At 44.6% G+C, this 19441-nt stretch overlaps 1 protein-coding gene across 4 annotated transcripts in view; it reads right to left on the bottom strand.

Annotated features, from left to right (window-relative positions):
- The window catches only part of IFNAR1 (interferon alpha and beta receptor subunit 1), a 105714-nt gene that overhangs the window by 29506 nt on the left and 56767 nt on the right, over positions 1-19441 (bottom strand). For all 4 annotated transcript variants that reach the window (XM_033948105.1, XM_033948103.1, XM_033948106.1 and 1 more), the window contains exons 8-9: positions 4924-5090; positions 1186-1339 (exon numbers count right to left, since the gene is read on the bottom strand). In XM_033948105.1, coding sequence (XP_033803996.1) covers positions 1186-1339; positions 4924-5090 — 321 coding nt within the window. The remainder of the gene's footprint in view (positions 1-1185; positions 1340-4923; positions 5091-19441) is intronic.

Below are 19441 nucleotides of genomic sequence, written 5' to 3'. Positions count from 1 at the left end.
AATGAAACCCTTCAGCTGTGGCTGGAAAGCTAAAGTAAAGGAACAAATACATCTAGAGACTGTTGTAGGGGTAGAAATTCCCACAATGGTGATACCAGGTGGAGCGTGGCTAAGTATCAGCACACAGCTATTAAGAGTGGCTTGTGACAGGGTTGTGAATGTAGTACAGGTGGTGTGGTAGCCTTTAATTCAAGGTCTTGGTTCAGCGATTTGAAGTTTTAGAATGCAATAGCTCCTAGTTTGTCTGTGTGTATCCGTGTGTACATATTTAAATACATATGTTCATGTATCTTTTAAACATTTTGGCCTAGCAACTTCCTTCTACTTCCAGAGCAGTCAAAAGCAGCATTTCCTGAGGGCTATAGCACCACAAGTATATTTGCAGTTAACTACCGATTTTTCCTTTATTTTTAACCCATCTAGCCCAATCAAAAATAATGATGCTCAGGCATAAACCTCTGGTGCACATGTAACTTGAGTCTGGTCAGCAGGAGTTGAGAAAGCCTGGAATTCTCTTCCACAACCCTTGTGTTTCTGCAACCACTATCATATTTCCACTACATTCATGCTTAAGACAAGAATGAGTTGTATGGTTGAATAGATAGCAGAAAAAAAGTGAACTGACAAAATTCCATGGCTGCAGAGATAGTGTTCATATATCCACAAGGAGAGAGGTTGGGAATACTTCTACAGAAATATCTAGGTCTACTTCTGTCTATGAAAGGACTAGTAATGGGCTCCAGAGGAAGCCACCATCCATATTCCTTAGCGCAAGGATCACTGCCACAGATGTCTCACTTTGGCTCACCAACAGAGATGGGAATGGTGTCTACTTCAAAACCAAAACCCTTTACCAGCTAGGATTTATATTATTCACAAAAATAAACTGGAAGAAATATATAAAGTGGAACCAAACAGGCAACACATAAACGGTCGTTCAAGGAGGAAAAGCCTCAGAGCCCTTTGGGGAGACCCTACTGAATTTAAAGTGCTTTTTAAAGTGTTGTATCCATTACTGCAGTCATAAAAATCTAAAGTGCTTTCAAAGTGCTGCTCAGATATTCAAATTACTTGATGCTGTTTCCTATACCACTGTTATTAGTTAATGGTTTGAAACAATGGTGCCTACTTCCCCTTTAATTTACAGAAATATATAAACACCTCAAATTTTGAGATTTTTCATACCAGCTTCAGTTGTAACACACTCAATGGCACTAAAATGTCCAGTTTTATTGGATGTGGGTAAGAATGCCTGTACTTTTAGACAATACAATGTCTGTGGATACAATTCCGATTCAGGGATTGCAAAATGGGTACGATCTTCTTCAAAGCGTTTTTCCTGTAAGAGAAAACATTCAGAAAAGGTGAACAGTTTCCACTTATTCACTTATTTAGAGAAGCCAGCAATGTTACACAGAAGGTTATTAGAAGTCACAGAACATTAAAGCCTAGTTGTTCTTCACAAACTGCTAAAACATTTCACTGGTGCATCAAAATGAAAGAGTGCGTCAGGAAAGAACTGGAAAGGTTCAAACCCTAATGGTACCCTGATAGCACTGTTAATTCCACATGACAAACCTTATGCAGGATAGTTGCAGTTAATAGCTCATGTTACATCCAGCAATTTCAAGCAGATAAGAAATAATGCTCAGATACAATACTGAACCTTAAGCAATGAAACTAAAAACTAACTTTACATAAATGGGGCTCAGGATTACTTATCTGTTGTTTAACAAGCAGTGAAACACTTCAGACTCAGAATTCCACTTATTTACATAACACAGATTTATAATCTCATCCTTGAAGGATTCAAAAAGTTTATTTTACCTTACTGATTTTTATTAATTTGCACAAATGCTCATTTATGTACAGAAATAGTAGCATTTACATACATGTTTTAAGTGGCAATTTCAGAAAACATCTATTTCCACATGTAGATGGCCCACAACACAGATATTAAGGGAGCATGTTTTGAGGGGTTAAAAACCTTTATGTGTAGTTCCCATTTAACAATGGGAATATAAGTGTATATTTTAAAATTTCCAAGTCAGCTTCTGTGCCTTCTCAGACACATACCAAAGTGCTAGCTGCCTGATAAATCAGATCAGGGTCTCCACCAGTGATTCAGGAAGCAATTGTGCTAACCTTTGTGGTATCTAACACCACCTCATAAAATTCATTAAAAAGTTTTCTATTTTATTGATACTCCTTATGATCTCAGGAAAGAGTGTGAGCCCTTTAAGGACAGGAAAATAATTGCTGTACCTGAATGTACCTTGCCTTGAACTACTACTGAAAATACGTGGACTAAATCCTATATAAACATTAAAAAAATACATGTGTAAGAGCCAGCATATTACATGTTAAACCTCAAGTTATGCTGCTCTTTTTGTTTAAAAGTGTTTTCAGAAAAGGTTGCTCCCGTTTATATATACTTACAAAAGGCTCTGTGTTTAGAGCCTTTGGTAAAAACTAGGGGAACTGTGAAGCTCCCTGGGAAGGAGGCAGAGTTCAAAAGACAATTGACAGCATTCTGCAAGCAACTTGAAGGTTCTGATGCATAACCCTAGTGTTCAGGACCACTAGAGACATTGCACTAGAACACAGAAAATGACATCAGATAAAAAGACCATATGGCTTATCTTGTCTGCCCATCTAAATCGGCTACTAAGTTTCACTAGTCTTTCCCCTCCCTTAGTAATCCTCTGTGCTTGTCCATGTTTTCTTGAATTGAGATCCATTCCTCCTCACTTCCATCTTCTTTGGGAGGCTGTTCCATGTATTCATTACCCTTTTCGTAAACAAATATTTCCTTGCATTACTCCTGAATCTATCCCCTTTCACTTTCATACTATGGTCCTTTATTCCAGAGCTTCCTTTCAATTGAAATAGACCCACATCCTGCTCATTTATGCCACATAGGTATTTAAATGGCTCCATCATCTCTCCACAATCCTGCCTTTCTTCCAAAGTATATATACTGAGTTTTTTAAAATATGTATATCGCATTGATAAAATATTCTAGAGACTAATTAAAGGAAGTTGGGAATTACAGGCCTGTTAGTCTGACCTCAGTGGTGAATAAACTAATGGAAACCCTTCTTAAGCAGAGGACTGTAAGGCTTCTAGAATTGAATGGATTGCAGGACCTGAGGCAGCATGGTTTGACTAGAGGCAGGACTTGTCAGACAAATCTGATTGATTTCTTTGACTAGGTGACCAAACAGTTGGATAGGGGAGGAATGCTAGATGGATTTTAGCAAAGCCTTGGACAAGGTTGCACAAAGGCGGCTGATAAATAAACTAAGTGCCACAGTATGGGCCCTATAGTGACTGACTGGGTTAAAAACTGGTTAAGTGGAAGAAGACAGGGTAGTGGTAAATGTAGTTTGCTATGAGGAAGAGAGCATTGCCTTAACATTTTTGTTAATGATCTTGCCAAAGAACTGTCTGGTAAGGTTTATCTTTTTGTGGATGATACCAAACTCTAATAGGGTAGACACCCTGGAGAGTGTGGATAGCATGAGGAGGTATCTAACGAAGCTTGTAGAATGGTCCAGAAATTGGCAATTAAGATTTAATGCTAAAGCAGAGTTGTCCACTTGGGCTGCAAAAATCTAAGGGAACAGTATAGCATAGGACAGGGGTAGGGAACTCCAGTCCTCGAGAGCCGTATTCCAGTCAGGTTTTCAGGATTTCCCCAATGAATATGCATTGAAAGCAGTGCATGCAAATAGATCTCATGCATATTCATTGGAGAAATCCTGAAAACCCGACTGGAATATGGCTTTCGAGGACCGGAGTTCCCTACCCCTGGCATAGGGGATGAACTACTTCTGTATAGGGGTGATTGTATCTGATGATCACCAGGTGACAAAATAGGTAGAAAAGCCAGAAGGATGCTTGGGTGCATAAGGAAAGGAATGGCCAGTAGGGAAAATGAGGTGATAGTACCTTTGTAAAAGTCTATGGTGAGGTCCCATTTAGAATACTGTGTGCAATTCTGGAGACCACACCTTCAAAAAGATATAAATAGGATGGAATTGGTCCAGAGGGAGATTATAAAATTGGTTGGTGGTCTCTGTCATAAAGCATATGGAGATAGACTTATACATTTCAATATGTAAATTCTGGAAGAAATGCGGGAGAGGGGGGATATAAGAGACTTTTAAAGATTTCTGTGGCATTAATGTACAGGAAGTGAGATTTTTTCAAAAGAAGGAAAACTCCGGAATGAGAGGGCATAGGATGAAGTTGAGGTCATAGGCTCAGGAGAAATCTGCGGAAATACCTTTTTTACAGAAAGGGTGGTGGATGGGTGGAATAGTCTCCCAGCTGAGTCAAAGAATGTCCCCTTCTTTTACTAAGATGCGCTATGCTTTTTAGCGCGCGGTAAATATTAGTGCGCGCTAAACGCTAACAAGTTATCCTATGGACGCGTTAGCGCACATGTTGATTTAGTACGCGCTAAAATGCTTAGAGCACCTTAGTAAAAGAGGACCTGTGTCTGAATTTAAGAAAGTGTGGGAGAGGAACATGGGATTTTCTAAGGAAGAGGAGGAGATAGCGGATGTTGTGGATGGGCAGACTGGATGGGCCATTTGGCCTTAATTTTTTTCCTTTTAATTAGAAACATGACAACAGATAAACACAGTAATATGCCTCCCCCCCCTTAAAAAAAAACCCTTTAGTTTGTGTCAATTCAGTTGTCAATAAGACCAGATGACACTAATGTCACTAGTGTCTTTTAAAGCTCCATGACATGTTGACTGCACTGAAGGACTAATATACATCAGATACTACTGCCTACCAACTACAATCTTCAATTTTGTCAGAAATGTTTCAGAAATCAAAGTTAATAGGTAAGTTCTAACAATATCAACTTTTAAAAGCCTTTTAACAAAGGTAGTCCATATTTATTACCCATGAATTTGAGGAATTCGTCCAGGTAAAAACTCGGTAGGATAAATCAGTAAAGCCTAGATAATCCTTCATGGATCTACTGCCATCCTCTTCTGGATGAGAGATTTCGAGGTAGACTGAGCCATTGATCAGTTTTACCTTTACTTTTGATGGAGGGCCAATCTCAGCTGAAAGAAGTATAAAATACACCTTGAAGATATATTGACCAACCATAATAAATACAAAACTAAAAAATATATTTGAAGAAAATTTTGCTATGCTAGGTACACCAGTAATGAATCAGGAAATTAACTTATGGTCTAACATGATATGAATCCACATTTATTTGCTGTAAACATTTTTTTGCTGACAAAAAATAAATTATAGTTAAAGGTTATAAAAATGGGCAAATCGGAACCAGTATTGCTAAAAAGACTTGCCCAAGTGTCAGATGCTGTCTGCTCCCAATAGGAAGCACATCTCGCATTGCAAAAAGGCATGTTTCACAAGAGTGAAAGGGTAGGTGGATTGTATATGTCAGGATTTCAAACGTACAGACTTTAATGCAATGGGAGAGTACCTGAAGAAAGAGCTGTTAGGATGGGAGGACATAAGAGAAGTGGAAAGACAGTGGTCTAAGCTGAAAGGAGCGATAAAAATGGCTACGGACCTTTATGTGAAGAAAATCAATAAAAACAAGAGAAAAAGGAAGCCGATATGATTCTCCAACCTAGTGGCTGAGAAAATAAAGGCGAAAGAGTTGGTGTTCGTGAAATATAAAAAAAACCCAAGAAGAGGAGAGCAGAAAGGACTACAGGGTGAAACTGAAAGAAGCCAAGAGAGAGATACGTTTGGCGAAGGCACAGGCGGAAGAACAAATGGGTAAAAATGTAAAAAAGGGAGACAAAATTTTTTTCAGATATATTAGTGAAAGGAGGAAGATGAAAAATGGAATTGCTAGGCTAAAAGATGCTGGGAACCAATATCTGGAGAGTGATGAGGAGAAAGCAAATGTGCTAAACAAATACTTCTGTTCTGTGTTCACAGAAGAAAATCCTGGAGAAGGACCGAAATTGTCTGGCAAAGTTACATGAGAAAATGGAGTAGATTCTGCGCCGTTCACGGAGGAGAGTGTTTATGAGCAACTTGAAAAACTGAAGGTGGACAAAGCGATGGGACCAGACGGGATCCATCCCAGGATACTAAGGGAGCTCAGAGAGGTTCTGGCGAGTCCTATTAAAGACTTGTTCAACAAATCTCTGGATACGGGAGTGATTCCTAGGGATTGGAGGAGAGCAGATGTGGTCCCTATTCATAAAAGTGGTCACAGGGATGAAGCAGGAAACTACAGGCCGATGAGTCTCACTTCAGCTGTTGGAAAAATAATGGAAGTGTTGCTGAAAGAAAGGATAGTGTACTTCCTTGAATCTAATGGGTTACAGGATCCGAGGCAACATGGCTTTATAAAAGGTAAATCGTGCCAAACAAACCTGATTGAATTTTTTGATTGGGTGACCAGAGAGCTGGATCGAGAACATATGCTAGATGTAATTTACTTGGATTTCAGTAAAGCCTTTGATACAGTTCCTCATAGGAGGCTGTTGAACAAACTTGAAGGGCTGAAGTTAGGACCCAAAGTGGTGAACTGGGTCAGAAACTGGCTGTCGGACAGACGCCAGAGGGTGGTGGTTAATGGAAGTCGATCGAAGGAAGGAAAGGTGAGTAGTGGAGTCCCTCAGGGTTCGGTGCTGGGGCCAATCCTGTTCAATATGTTTGTGAGTGACATTCCTGAAGGGTTAGAAAGAAAAGTGTGCCTTTTTGCAGATGATACCAAGATTTGTAACAGAGTAGACACTGAAGAGGGAGTGAAAAAAATATGAAAAAGGATCTGCAAAAGTTAGAGGAATGGTCTAATGCCTGGCAACTAAAATTCAATGCAAAGAAATGCAGAGTAATGCATTTGGGGATTAATAATAGGAAGGAACCGTATATGCTGGGAGGGGAGAAACTGATATGCACGGACGTGGAGAGGGACCTTGGGGTGATAGTGTCCAAAGATCTAAAGGCAAAAAAAGTGTGACAAGGCAGTGGCTGCTGCCAGAAGGATGCTGGGCTGTATAAAGAGAGGCGTAGTCAGTAGAAGGAAGAAGGTGTTGATGCCCCTGTACAGGTCATTGGTAAGGCCCCACTTGGAGTATTGTATTCAGTTTTGGAGACCGTATCTGGCGAAGGACGTAAGAAGACTTGAGGCGGTCCAGAGGAGGGCAACGAAAATGATAGGAGGCTTACGCCAGAAGACGTATGAGGAGAGACTGGAAGCCCTGAATATGTATACCCTAGAGGAAAGGAGAGACAGGGGAGATATGATTCAGACGTTCAAATATTTGAAGGGTATTAACGTAGAACAAAATCTTTTCCAGAGAAAGGAAAATGGTAAAACCAGAGGACATAATTTGAGGTTGAGGGGTGGTAGATTCAGGGGCAATGTTAGGAAATTCTACTTTACAGAGAGAGTAGTGGATGGCTGGAATGCGCTCCCAAGAGAGGTGGTGGAGAGTAAAACTGTGACTGAGTTCAAAGGAGCGTGGGATGAACACAGAGGATTTAGAATCAGAAAATAATATTAAATATTGAACTAAGGCCAGTACTGGGCAGACTTGAATGGTTTGTGTCTGTGTATGGCCATTTGGTGGAGGATGGGCTGGGGAGGGCTTCAATGGCTGGGAGGGTATAGATGGGTTGGAGTAAGTCTTAACAGAGATTTTGGCAGTTGGAACCCAAGCACAGTACCGGGTAAAGCTTTGGATTCTTGCCTCAGAAATAGCTAAGAAGAAAAAATTAAAAAATTTAAATTGAATCAGGTTGGGCAGATTGGATAGACCATTCGGGTCTTTATCTGCCGTCATCTACTATGTTACTATGTTAGGATGGGGTGTTGCTTGGGATGGGGATAGCATGGGAGTAGTAATGAGTCCAGGAGATTGAAATCATTTTACAACTTCTATTCTATCACCTTCAAGCTTAAAATCGTCATCATTTTCCATGTTCATGATCTTCATCTTGTTTATGTTCAGTTCTAATCCCAAATTATGACTTTTTTCAGTAGATACAGCATGCCTTCTTTGGTGATGAGCGTTTTATAAACTGCATAGTGCAGGTTATTTATATTTTGGCCACCAACTTTGAAACCAATGCTTTCTTCTTCAAAATTTGCTTTTCTGAAAATGGCTTCGCTGTAAAGGTTGAACAGGTAAGGTGACAAGATAGCACAGTTACTTACCGTAACAGGTGTTATCCAGGGACAGCAGGAAGCTATTCTCACATGTGGGTGACATCATCCACGGAGCCCGGATGTGGACAGCCTCGCAAGCAGACTTGCTTAAAGAAACTCAGAAGTTTTGAGTCTACCGCACCGCGCATGCACGAGTGCCTTCCTGCCCAGCACAGGGTGCATATCCTCAGTTCAGATAGCTAGCAGAGAAGCCAACTAGGGGAGGTGAGTGGGTTGTGAGAATAGCTGCTTGCTGTCCCTAGAAAACACCTGTTACGGTAAGTAACTTTGCTTTATCCCAGGACAAGCAGGCAGTTTATTCTCACATGTTGGTGACCTCCAAGCTAACCAGAATGGGATGGTGGGAGTGTTGGCAATTCAGGAGAATAAATTTTGTAATACTGCCTGGCCAAAATGGCCATCCCGTCTGGAGAAAACATCTAGACAATAATGAGAGGTGAAAGTATGAACTGAGGACCAGGTGGAGGCTTTGCAAATTTCCGCAATAGGAGTGGATCTGAGGAAAGCTACTGAAGCCGCCAAGGCTCTGACTTTGTGGGCTGTGACTCGACTCTGTAGATGCAGTCCAGCTTGAGCATAGCAGAAAGAGATACAAGCAGCCATCCAGTTGTAGATGGTATGCTTAGAAATCGGGTGCCACTTGTTTGGATTGAAGGAGACAAAAAGTTGAGGAGCAGATCTGTGTGGTTTGGTGCGATCTAAGTAGAAGGCCAAAGCACACTTACAGTCCAGGGAATGAAGAGCTGATTCTCCAGGATGAGAATGAGGCCTTGGAAAAAATACTGGAAGTACAATGGATTGGTTGAGATGAAATTCTGAAACCACTTTAGGTAAAAATTTAGGATGAGTACAGAGGACCACCTTGTCATTATGGAAAACTGTGAAAGGTGGATATGCAACTAAAGCTTGCAGCTCACTGACTCTTCAAGCAGATGTGAGGGCAATTAGAAACACCACTTTCCAAGTGATGTATTTGAGAGTAGCCGTAGACATTGTTTCAAATGAAGGCTTCAACAATTGATCAAGAACAATATCGAGATCCCAAATCATTGGAGGCGGTTTGAGAGGAGGTTTGACATTGAAAAGTCTTTCATAAATCTGGAAACCACAGGATGAGCAGAAAGGGGTTTCCCGTCGACAGGCTGATAGAAAACAGCAATTGCACTAAGATGGACTCGAATGGATGTAAATTTGAGGCCAGAGGTAGATAAGTGCAGAAGATAATCCAAGAAGGAAGACAAGGAGGCATCTCGAGGCTCCTTGTTATGAGAGATGTACCACGTAGAAAATTTAGTCCATTTTTGGTGGTAGCATTGTCTAGTGGCAGGCTTTATGGAAGCCTCTAAAATGTCCTGAACAGGTTGAGTTGTACCAAGCTGTCAAGTGTAGAGACTGCAAGTTGGGATGAAGAAAAGATCCTTGACTCTGTGTAAGCAGAGATGGAAAAACTGGTAGAAGGTATGGCTCCCTGCTGCTGAGCTGAAGTAGAAGGGAGAACCAGGGTTGCCTGAGCCACCGAGGAGCTTTTAGAATCATGGTGGCATGATCGTTCTTGAACTTGACAAGAGTCTTGAGAATGAGAGGGAACGCATACAGGAACAGATTCGTCCATTCCAGAAGGAAAGCATCTGCCTCGAGGCGATAAGGAGAGTATATCCTGCAGCAGAACTGAGGCAGTTTGTGGTTGTGGGGAAATGCAAAGAGATCTATCTGTGAAGTTCCCCACTGAGAAAAAATGTGATGAAGAGGCGAGGAATTGAGTGTCCATTCGTGAGATTGCAGAAGACGACTCAATTTGTCCACCAGACAGTTTTTCTCTCCTTGAATGTAGATTGCTTTCAGGAAGGTGTTGTGATGGATTGCCCAGTCCCACACTCTTTGAGCTTCCTGACAAAGAGGGAGAGAGCCTGTTCCTCTCTGCTTGTTGACGTAGTACATGGCGACTTGATTGTCTGTCCGAATGAGGACTACCAGGTCGTGAAGAAGATGGTGAAAAGCTTTGAGAGCATTGAAGATCGCTCTGAGTTCCAACAGATTGATGTGACACTGATGATCCGTGCTGAACCAGTGGCCTTGAGTACAGAGACCGTCGAGATGAGCCCCCCCAAGTGTAGGTCGAGAAATCTGTCGTGAGGACCTTCTGATGATGGGGTGTCTGAAACAGTAAACCTCTGGAGAAGTTGGGAGAGAGCATCCACCAGTGGAGAGACTGTCTCAACGAAGGAGTGACTGTAATGTGTCGAGAGAGTGGGTTGCGAGCCTGCGCCCACTGAGATGCCGGTGTCCACTGAGGAATTAGAAACATAGAAAATGATGGCAGAAAAGGGCCATAGCCCATCAAGTCTGCCCACTCTAACAACCCTCCCCCAAGCTACACTCTATCAATCCTCCCCAAGCTGCCCTCCTCTTCGCTACCCTCATAGGGATCCGACGTTGGCATCCCATTTATTCTTAAAATCTTGTATGCTGCTGGTTACGATCATCTGTTCCGGGAGCTCGTTCCAATGGTCCACCACTCTTTCAGTGAAGAAGTACTTCCTGGTATCCCCATGAAATTTCCCCCCCCCCGATTTTCAGCGGATGTCCCCTTGTGGACGAGGGTCCTTTTAGAAGGAAAATGTCATCTTCCACCTCTATGCCAGTGGTTCCCAACCCTGTCCTGGAGGAACACCAGGCCAATCGGGTTTTCAGGCTAGCCCTAATGAATATGCATGAAGCAAATTTGCATGCCTATCACTTCCATCATATGCAAATCTCTCTCATGCATATTCATTAGGGCTAGCCTGAAAACCCAATTGGCCTGGTGTTCCTCCAGGACAGGGTTGGGAATCACTGCTCTATGCGACCAGTGATGTACTTAAATGTCTCTATCATATCTCCCCTCTCCCTACGTTCTTCGAGAGAGTATAGCCGCAACTTGTGCAGCCTGTCTTCGTACGAGAAATCCTTGAGTCCCAGGATCATCCTGGTGGCCATTCGCTGAACCGACTCAACTCTCAGCACATCCTTTCGGTAGTGTGGCCTCCAGAATTGCACACAGTACTCTAGATGAGGTCTCACCATGCTTCTGTACAATGGCATAATGACCTCTGGCTTCCAGCTAACAAAGCTTCTACGGATACAACCCAGCATTTGTCTAGCCTTGGATGAAGCCTTCTCCACTTGATTGGCTGATTTCATGTTTTCACTAATGATCACCCCCAAATCCCGCTCTGCTGCAGTCCTGGTCAAGGTTTCACCATTCAGTGAGTATGTCCTACATGAATTATTGTTACCAAGGTGCATGACCTTGCATTTTTTCGCGTTGAAGCCCAGCTGCCAGGTCGTGGACCAGTGTTCCAGTAAAAGCAGGTCTTGCTTCATGCTGTCGGACAAATCATTATTACTTGCAGTGTCACTCACAGAGTTACATAATTTGACATCGTCGGTGAATAATGCTCTTTTACCTTGAAGCCCCTGAGTCATGTCTCCTATGAATATGTTGAAAAGGATCGGACCCAAGATTGATCCCTGCGTTTTAGAGAGGGTACCGTTAACCAACACCCTCTGAAGTCTCCCACTTAGCCAGTCGCTGACCCATGCAGTTAGTGTTTCACCTAATCCCATTGATTTCATCTTGCACAGTTGGACCTCATTCTCCTCCTCGTCGGCAGTCTCTTCCTGTAGGATTTGGAATCTGTTCTTCAGGGTGAGATGAGAGGTTGTTATAAAGCTGCCCTGTTGATGAGAAAGAGAAGAAGGTGAAGAATTTGAGAAAAGGGGGAGGGGTCGCCTGCGTTTACCTGTGGTGAAGTCTGGCAAAAGGAGTCACGTGAACGGTCGAGGCCACGTGACCGAGTAGGAACGAATGACACTGCCAGGAACACCACGGATAACATATCTGTAGACTTTGGAGCCCTGGGTGAGAACCTAAGGAGGATGGAAGCGCAGGTGGTCTTCTCCTCGATCCTCCCAGTGAGAGGCAAGGGGAGAGCCAGGGAAGATCGTATCCAGAGGACAAACGACTGGCTGCACGGATGGTGCAGGGAGATGAACTTCGGATTCCTGAATCATGGAGAGGCACTGCAAGGACTACAAGAACCTGACGGACTTCACCTGACCAGAAGTAGAAAGAACATCTTTGGACACTGACTAGCCCGCCTACTTCGTAGGGCTTTAAACTAGGTAAGTTGGGGGAGGGTACCCACTCACGTGCTGGCGCAAGTAACTAACTTGGCGAGGTAAGTTGCCAATCCATTTCTGAGTCCGAGGTAAGTACACACTGCATTTCCGAGTCAGGAGGTAAGTACACACATTGCAGACAGTATTATAGGAGCCCAATTAGCTCAAGCAGGAATATCTACACAGGGACATAGCAAACATAAGGTATGGAGGGCTATGTACGTTAATGCCCACAGTTTGGACAATACGATTCTGGAATTAGAGACGGAAATGAGGAACGCCGACCTAGATGTGGTGGCGATATCCGAGACTTGGTTCACGGACTCCCATGGATGGGATATGGCTATACTGGGATACAACTTACTTCGGCGGGACAGAGAGGACAAAATGGGAGGAGGGGTAGCACTAACACTAAAGAGGACATCAAAGTTACCAAAATCGCAGATGTCAAGTACACTAGGGAATCCCTCTGGGTGAATTTGGCTAGGGGGAAGGACAAATGCCTGTATCTTGGTGTAGTATACAGACCTCCAAGACAACAGGAGGACATGGATATAGAATTAGTCGAAGACATTGAGAATATCACTTTGCGTGAAGACAGTATTGTTAGGAGACTTCAATATGCCTGATGTGGATTGGAACAATCTTTCCGCTATGACCAGCGGCAGCAGGAAGCTATTAACCTCTATAAAGGGAGCGAGACTCAGACAAATGGTATTAGAGCCCACTAGGGATCGGGCGATACTAGACCTAATACTCACCAACGGAGAAAGTGTCACAGAGGTCTCGGTAGGCGATACGTTGGCCTCCGGTGACCACAACATGATATGGTTCAACCTCAGGAAAGGTTTCACTAAGTCAAGCACATCAACCAAGGTCCTCAATTTTAAGGGCACAAACTTCGAAAGCATGGGAGATTTCTTCCATCGGGCACTGCAAAACCATGCCGAAACAGATAATGTAGAGGTAATGTGGTCAACTCTGAAATCAACCTTACACGAAGCAACCAACCGCTACGTCAAATCAGTAAGTAAACGGCAAAGAAACAATAGACCACAGTGGTTCTCTGCGTAGATCTCAGACTTCATAAAAAAGAAGAAAAGAGCGTTCATCATCTACAAACAATCAGAGAAGCGAGAATCCAAGGAAGACTATCTGGCCAAGTCAAAAGCAGTCAAAACGGCAGTCAGGGAGGCCAAACTCCAAATGGAGGAGAACCTTGCGAAGAACATCAAGAAGGGCGATAAATCCTTCTTCCGGTATATTAGTGACAGAAAAAGAAACACAGAAGGGATAGTACGCCTTAGGAAACCTGACTGGAACTATGTAGAATCGGACTCCAACAAAGCCAAACTTTTAAATGAATACTTCTGCTCAGTCTTCACTTGCGAGGCGCCGGGATCCGGCCCTCAGCTGCCGACGAGGGAAAACTCGGAAGACCCGTTTCGAAATTTCGAGTTTACGCCCAGCAGTGTCTACGAGGAGCTATCAAGACTCAAGGTGAACAAAGCAATGAGACCGGACAAACTACACCCCAGGGTGCTCAGGGAATTGAGTGACGTCCTGGCGGAACTGTTATCCGCGCTCATCAATCTTTCCCTAAGTACAGGAAGAGTCCCGTTGGATTGGAAAATGGCTAACGTCATTCCACTCCACAAAAAGGGATGCAGGATGGAGGCTGAGAATTATAGACCGCTGAGTCTCACATCGATAGTGAGTAAACTTATGGAAACACTAATCAAACACCAATTGGATACGATCCTGAACGAGGAGAATCCATGAGATCCCCATCAACATGGTTTTACGAAGGGAAGGTCCTGCCAATCAAATCTGATCAGCTTCTTTGACTGGGTAACAAGAAAGCTGTATATAGGGGAGTCCCTCGACGTCGTGTACTTGGACTTTAGCAAAGCGTTTGATAGCGTCCCACACCGCAGGTTATTGAGCAAGATGGGTTTGATGGGACTGGGAGAAACATTAACCACATGGGTTAGGGACTGGCTTAGAGGCAGACTTCAGAGGGTAAACGGTACCCTCTCCAATACGACGGAGGTGATCAGCGGAGTGCCGCAGGGCTCAGTCTTGGGCCTGATCCTATTTAACATCTTCGTAAGAGACTTGGCTGAGGGGCTTCGAGGTAAAATTACATTATTTGCCGATGACGCCAAACTATGCAACATGGTAGGCAACCGCACAACAGATGAAAGCACAGTGCCCGACAAAAGCTCAATGCCCAACAGTATGACGCAGGATCTACTCCTGTTGGAGCATTGGTCAAAGACTTGGCAACTAAGTTTCAATGCCAAAAAATGCAAGGTCATGCACCTTGGCGGCAAAAATCCATGCAGGACTTACACCCTAAATGGTGAGATCCTAGCAAGGACTGTAGCAGAACGTGACTTGGGGGTGATCATTAGCGAAGACATGAAAACTTGTCAATCAAGTGGAGAAAGCTTCATCCAGGGCTAGACAAATCATGGGCTGTATCCGTAGAAGTTTCATCAGCCGTAAGCCCGAGGTCATAATGCCGTTGTACAGATCCATGGTGAGACCCCATCTGGAATAATGTGTACAATTCTGGAGGCCGCATTATCAAAAACATGTGCGGAGAGTTGAGTCGGTTCAGCGAATGGCCACCAGGATGGTCTCAGGACTCAAGGATCTCCCGTATGAGGAACGACTGGGTAAGTTGCAGCTGTACTCACTCGAGGAACGCAGAGAGAGGGGAGACATGATCGAGATGTTCAAATATGTTACATGCCGTATCGAGGTGGAAGAGGATCTCTTTTTCCTTAAAGGACCCACGGCAACAAGAGGGCATCCGTTGAAAATCAGGGGTGGGAAATTTCATGGCGACACCAGAAAATATTTCTTCACCGAAAGGGTGGTTGATTGCTGGAATAATCTTCCACAACAGGTAATTGAGGCAAGCAGCGTGCCAGATTTTAAGAAAAGATGGGATTGGCATGTGGGATCTTTTCATGGAGGTAGTTAGGGGGTGGGCCATTAGTGTGGGCAGACTAGATGGGCCGTGGCCCTTTTCTGCCGTCATGTTCTATGTTTCTACCATCACGTGTCTCGCTGAGAGTGAAGGAAGGGAAGACACCTTGCGGCAAAGCTGAAGGAGAGCATCCTGACGTTGCTGAGGAAGGAATGTTCTGAGTTGTACAGTGTTCAGAACAGCTACGATGAACTGCAGGTTCTGAGAGGGCTGAAGGTGGGATTTGGGAAAGTTGATTTTGAATCCCAAGCTTTGTAGGAACCACGTAGTCCGTTTGGTCTCTACAATAACCCCCTGAGATGTTGAATCTTTGATGAGCCAGTCGTTCAGGTAGGGGAATACTTAAAGACCATGGTTCCGCAGAGCTGCTGCCACCATCACTAGGCACTTGGTGAACACTCTTGGAGATGATGGCAGGCTGAAGGGTAGCACTCTGTACTGAAAATGCAGAATCCTCACCCAAAATCTGAGGTACTGACGGGAGGCCGGATGAATGGGAATGTGAGTGTAAGCCTCCTTGAGATCCAGAGAACATAACTAATCGTTCTGATTTATAAGGGGATAAAGGGATGCCAGGGACAGCATGCAAAATTTTTCTTTGACTAAAAATTTGTTGAGAGCCCTGAGATCCAGTATGGGTCGCAGATCGCCCTTCTTCTTCGGAAATAGGAAGTAACGGGAGTAAAATCTCCTGCTCTGCTGTTCCAGCAGAACCTCCTCAATGGCACAGAGATGAAGCAGAGCTTGAGCTTCCTGAAGGAGAGCGGTCTGGGATGGATTGGAAGGATACTCTCTTGGAGGAAGCGCTGGTGGAATCTGAGTGACATGAAGACAGTATCCTTCTCTGATTGACAGCACCCAGAGGTCAGAAGTAATGGTCTCACATCGATGGTAAAAATGATGGAGACGACCTCCGATGGGAAGAGGAGAGGACAGAGGCAGAACGATGGAGGTTATGCTCTGTTTGAGACAGTCAGAAAGGCTGAGAAGCTTTTGGTGCAGCAGAAGGTTGAGGTTTCTGTTGCTTCTGCTGTTGTTGCTGCTTCTTGGGTGGAGCTCGAGTGTAAGGAGTTGGCCTCGGAGGATAATGCCTCTGATAGGATGGAAGAGGTCGAGAAGGCTTGGCAGGAGCTGGCTTAGGCTTTGGTCCGATGATGGAAGCAAAAGATTTCTCATGCTCAGACAACTTCTTGGTGGCGGCCTCTATAGATTCATCAAAGAGGTCATTGCCTTCACAAGGAATATTGACCAGATGATCCTGAATGTTGGGATCCATATCAATGGTGTGAAGCCAGGCAAGGCGGCGCATCGCTACTGAGAAAGCAATGACCCTAAAGGAAAGTTCAAAGGCCATCATAAGATGACTGAAGATGTAATCTGGGAACTCTAAAAGCTTGTGTTGACCAAGGTCTTTAGAAAAACCAGGAAGTATATCAATTAAATACTTGAAATAAATAGTAAAGATAAAATTATAATTTAAAACCCTGGAGGCCATCATCGAATTTTGATAAAGGTGACGGCCAAACTTGTCCATGGTCCTGCCCTTTCTGCCAGGAGGTACGTAGCATAGACCCTGGAAGGATGACTCCTCTTTAAGGAAGATTCCACAAGAAGGGACTGATGAGATGATTGGGAATTCTCAAAACCCTTGCAATGTACAGTTCTATACCTCGATTCCAACTTGCCTGGAGCAGCAGGAATGGCATAAGGAGTCTCCAGGTTTCGTTTGAAAGTCTGAGAAAGAAGCCTGTTAAGAGGAAGTTTGAGAGACTCCGCAGGAGGCCGAGGTATACTCATTTCCTTTAAATACTCCTTAGAGTACTTAAAACCAGAGTCCAATTTAAGATCCAAGTTCTCAGCCATTTGAAGAAGGAAGGAGGAAAAGGACAATTGATCCACAAGAAGATGGCCTCAAGAGGCACTCGATAACCTCAAGGCGCCTCGAGTGGAGAACGAAGGTGAGGCCTCTCTGGAGTATTGATATCCCAGTGAATAAATGGACTAGGCCAAGGCACTGGAAGAAGCGGAGCCCTCAGGTTCTACTATTGGTGTCCTGGATCGAAGAGTTGGAGGCCTTGAAGAGCTGGAAGGCTTCACCCTGGAATAGGACCTGCGCCTTGATGAAGGCCTCGACCGGCGATGAGCGTGCTGCCTGAAAACAGGTCTCGTGCGAGGTCGAGGAGACTTCACCCTATGCCTCGAAACGGGTAATGCCTTATGTGAGGATATAGGGCTGGAAGCTGTAGATCGAAGTTCCATAGACTGTGGTTTGAATTGAGGAATCTTGAAGCACTCACAAAGATTTGGCTCCTTGTATGGAGTGTGAGGATTCCAGATGAGACACTCGCAAAGACTCGACTCCTTGCATAGAGTATATAGATTCAGCTCAAGGCACAGGCAAGGACTCGACCTCTTGTGAGACTGCTGAGTGCCCAGGCTAGACTTCAGGAAGCAGAGTCGAGGCAGAACTGTATTTGGTCAGTAACTGAACAAATTCCTGCTCTATAATGGTCTGGAAGGTAGCCTGCAATTGTGGATCCGAGTCTGAAACTGGACCACTTGCTGAGGCTAAAGGCTCTGAGGTGGAAGAGGAAGAATGCTTCGACTTGGAGGAATGATGTTTAGGGAGCTTAAGGACCACCGCTGGAACTGTCTGCTGAGGTATCTGACCCGAGGGAAGCTCAGGAAAAGACTTGGCAGATTTACTCGAGGTCAAGGACATTCCAAACAAGGAAGGTCTGATGAGAGTCGAGGTCGAAGTCATGGAGGCAGGAGGACACGCCGTAGCAGGCCTGACTGAATTGGAGGTCAAGGGTGTAGTCGAGGTTTCCATACCAAAAATCTTCTCCACTTGAACTTGACGAAGTTTGAGGGCTTGAGGTTGAAAGGTAGCACAACGAACGCACGACTCCGGGCAATGGTCAGGCCCCAGACACTGAAGGCAGAAGCGGTGTGGGTCAGTGAGGGAGATCATATGCTGGCACTGGCTACACTTCTTGAAGCCCGAGACCGGCCGGAACATAGAAGGAAAGATAGCCGCCACAAAGTCGAAGCCCTCAGGCTGAGGGTGTGCGACAGGCTCTGCCAGTCACTCGACGAAAAAATTCAAGTTTTTTTTTAAACAATAACCGAAAGAAAAGCACAGCGACACAGTAATAAACAAATAAAACATGAGCCGTGGTGAGAGAAAGCATGAAGCGAACTAAGTTCAGCGCAAAGCGTCAATGATGGACTTCTCGGCTCTGCAGAAAACTGAGGAGACGCGCCCTGTGCTGGGCGGGAAAGCACTCGCGCATGTGCAGTGCGGTAAACTCAAAACTTCTGAGTTTCTTCAAGCAAGTCTGCTTGCGAAGCTGTCCGCATCCGGGCTCCATGGATGACATCACCCACATATGAGAATAGGCTGCCTGCTTGTCCTGGGATAAATATCCTTGCCTGACACATATTTTATTGGAAACCAATCAGTGTTGCCATGTTCTGTTCTCACTGCAGCTTCTTGATTTTCATAGAGGCTCTTTATCAGCTGAGTTATGTGTTTGGGTATTCCCATTTGTGCTAGAACACTGTTCTTCAACCGCTGGTCCGCAGAAAATTTCTGTCAGTCCGTGCAGGGCCGGCGAGATCAAGTCGGCAGTTAAATTTCCTGCCGACTGCGGTTCCTCCCAGCCTCAGGCGATAAAGACAGGCTGCCAACGTCGGGGCCTTCCCTTTGTGAGTCTCGCCTGTTAGGAAACAGGAAGTTGAAACAAAATAGGCGGGACTCAGAGAGTGAAGGTCCCAATGCCGGCAGCCTGTCTTGATCGCCACCCCTGCCGAGTTGCTGAAGAGGGCCGCGGGGAAATTGCATGTGGAATGGAGAGAGCTGCAGATACAGGTGCAGGTGGAGGGAGGGAGATGGTCAGCATGTGCGAGCAAGATCCTGGGGAGCCTTCACAGTGGCTGTTTCCCCTCCCACCAGCTCTCCTACTTGCCAGGGCAGTGATTTATGGGCAACTTCCTGCAGGCAAGTACTGAGAGCTGCTGGAAGGGGAGGAAGCCACTGTAGGAGGCTGGGAAGCTGCTGGATAAAGGGAGAGCTGTTACTG

Source organism: Geotrypetes seraphini, chromosome 6, assembly GCF_902459505.1.
Source record: "Geotrypetes seraphini chromosome 6, aGeoSer1.1, whole genome shotgun sequence".
NCBI classification, from domain to species: domain Eukaryota; kingdom Metazoa; phylum Chordata; class Amphibia; order Gymnophiona; family Dermophiidae; genus Geotrypetes; species Geotrypetes seraphini.
The sequence above is the reverse complement of the archived record's forward strand: the minus strand, read 5'-3'. Positions and strand labels throughout refer to the sequence as shown.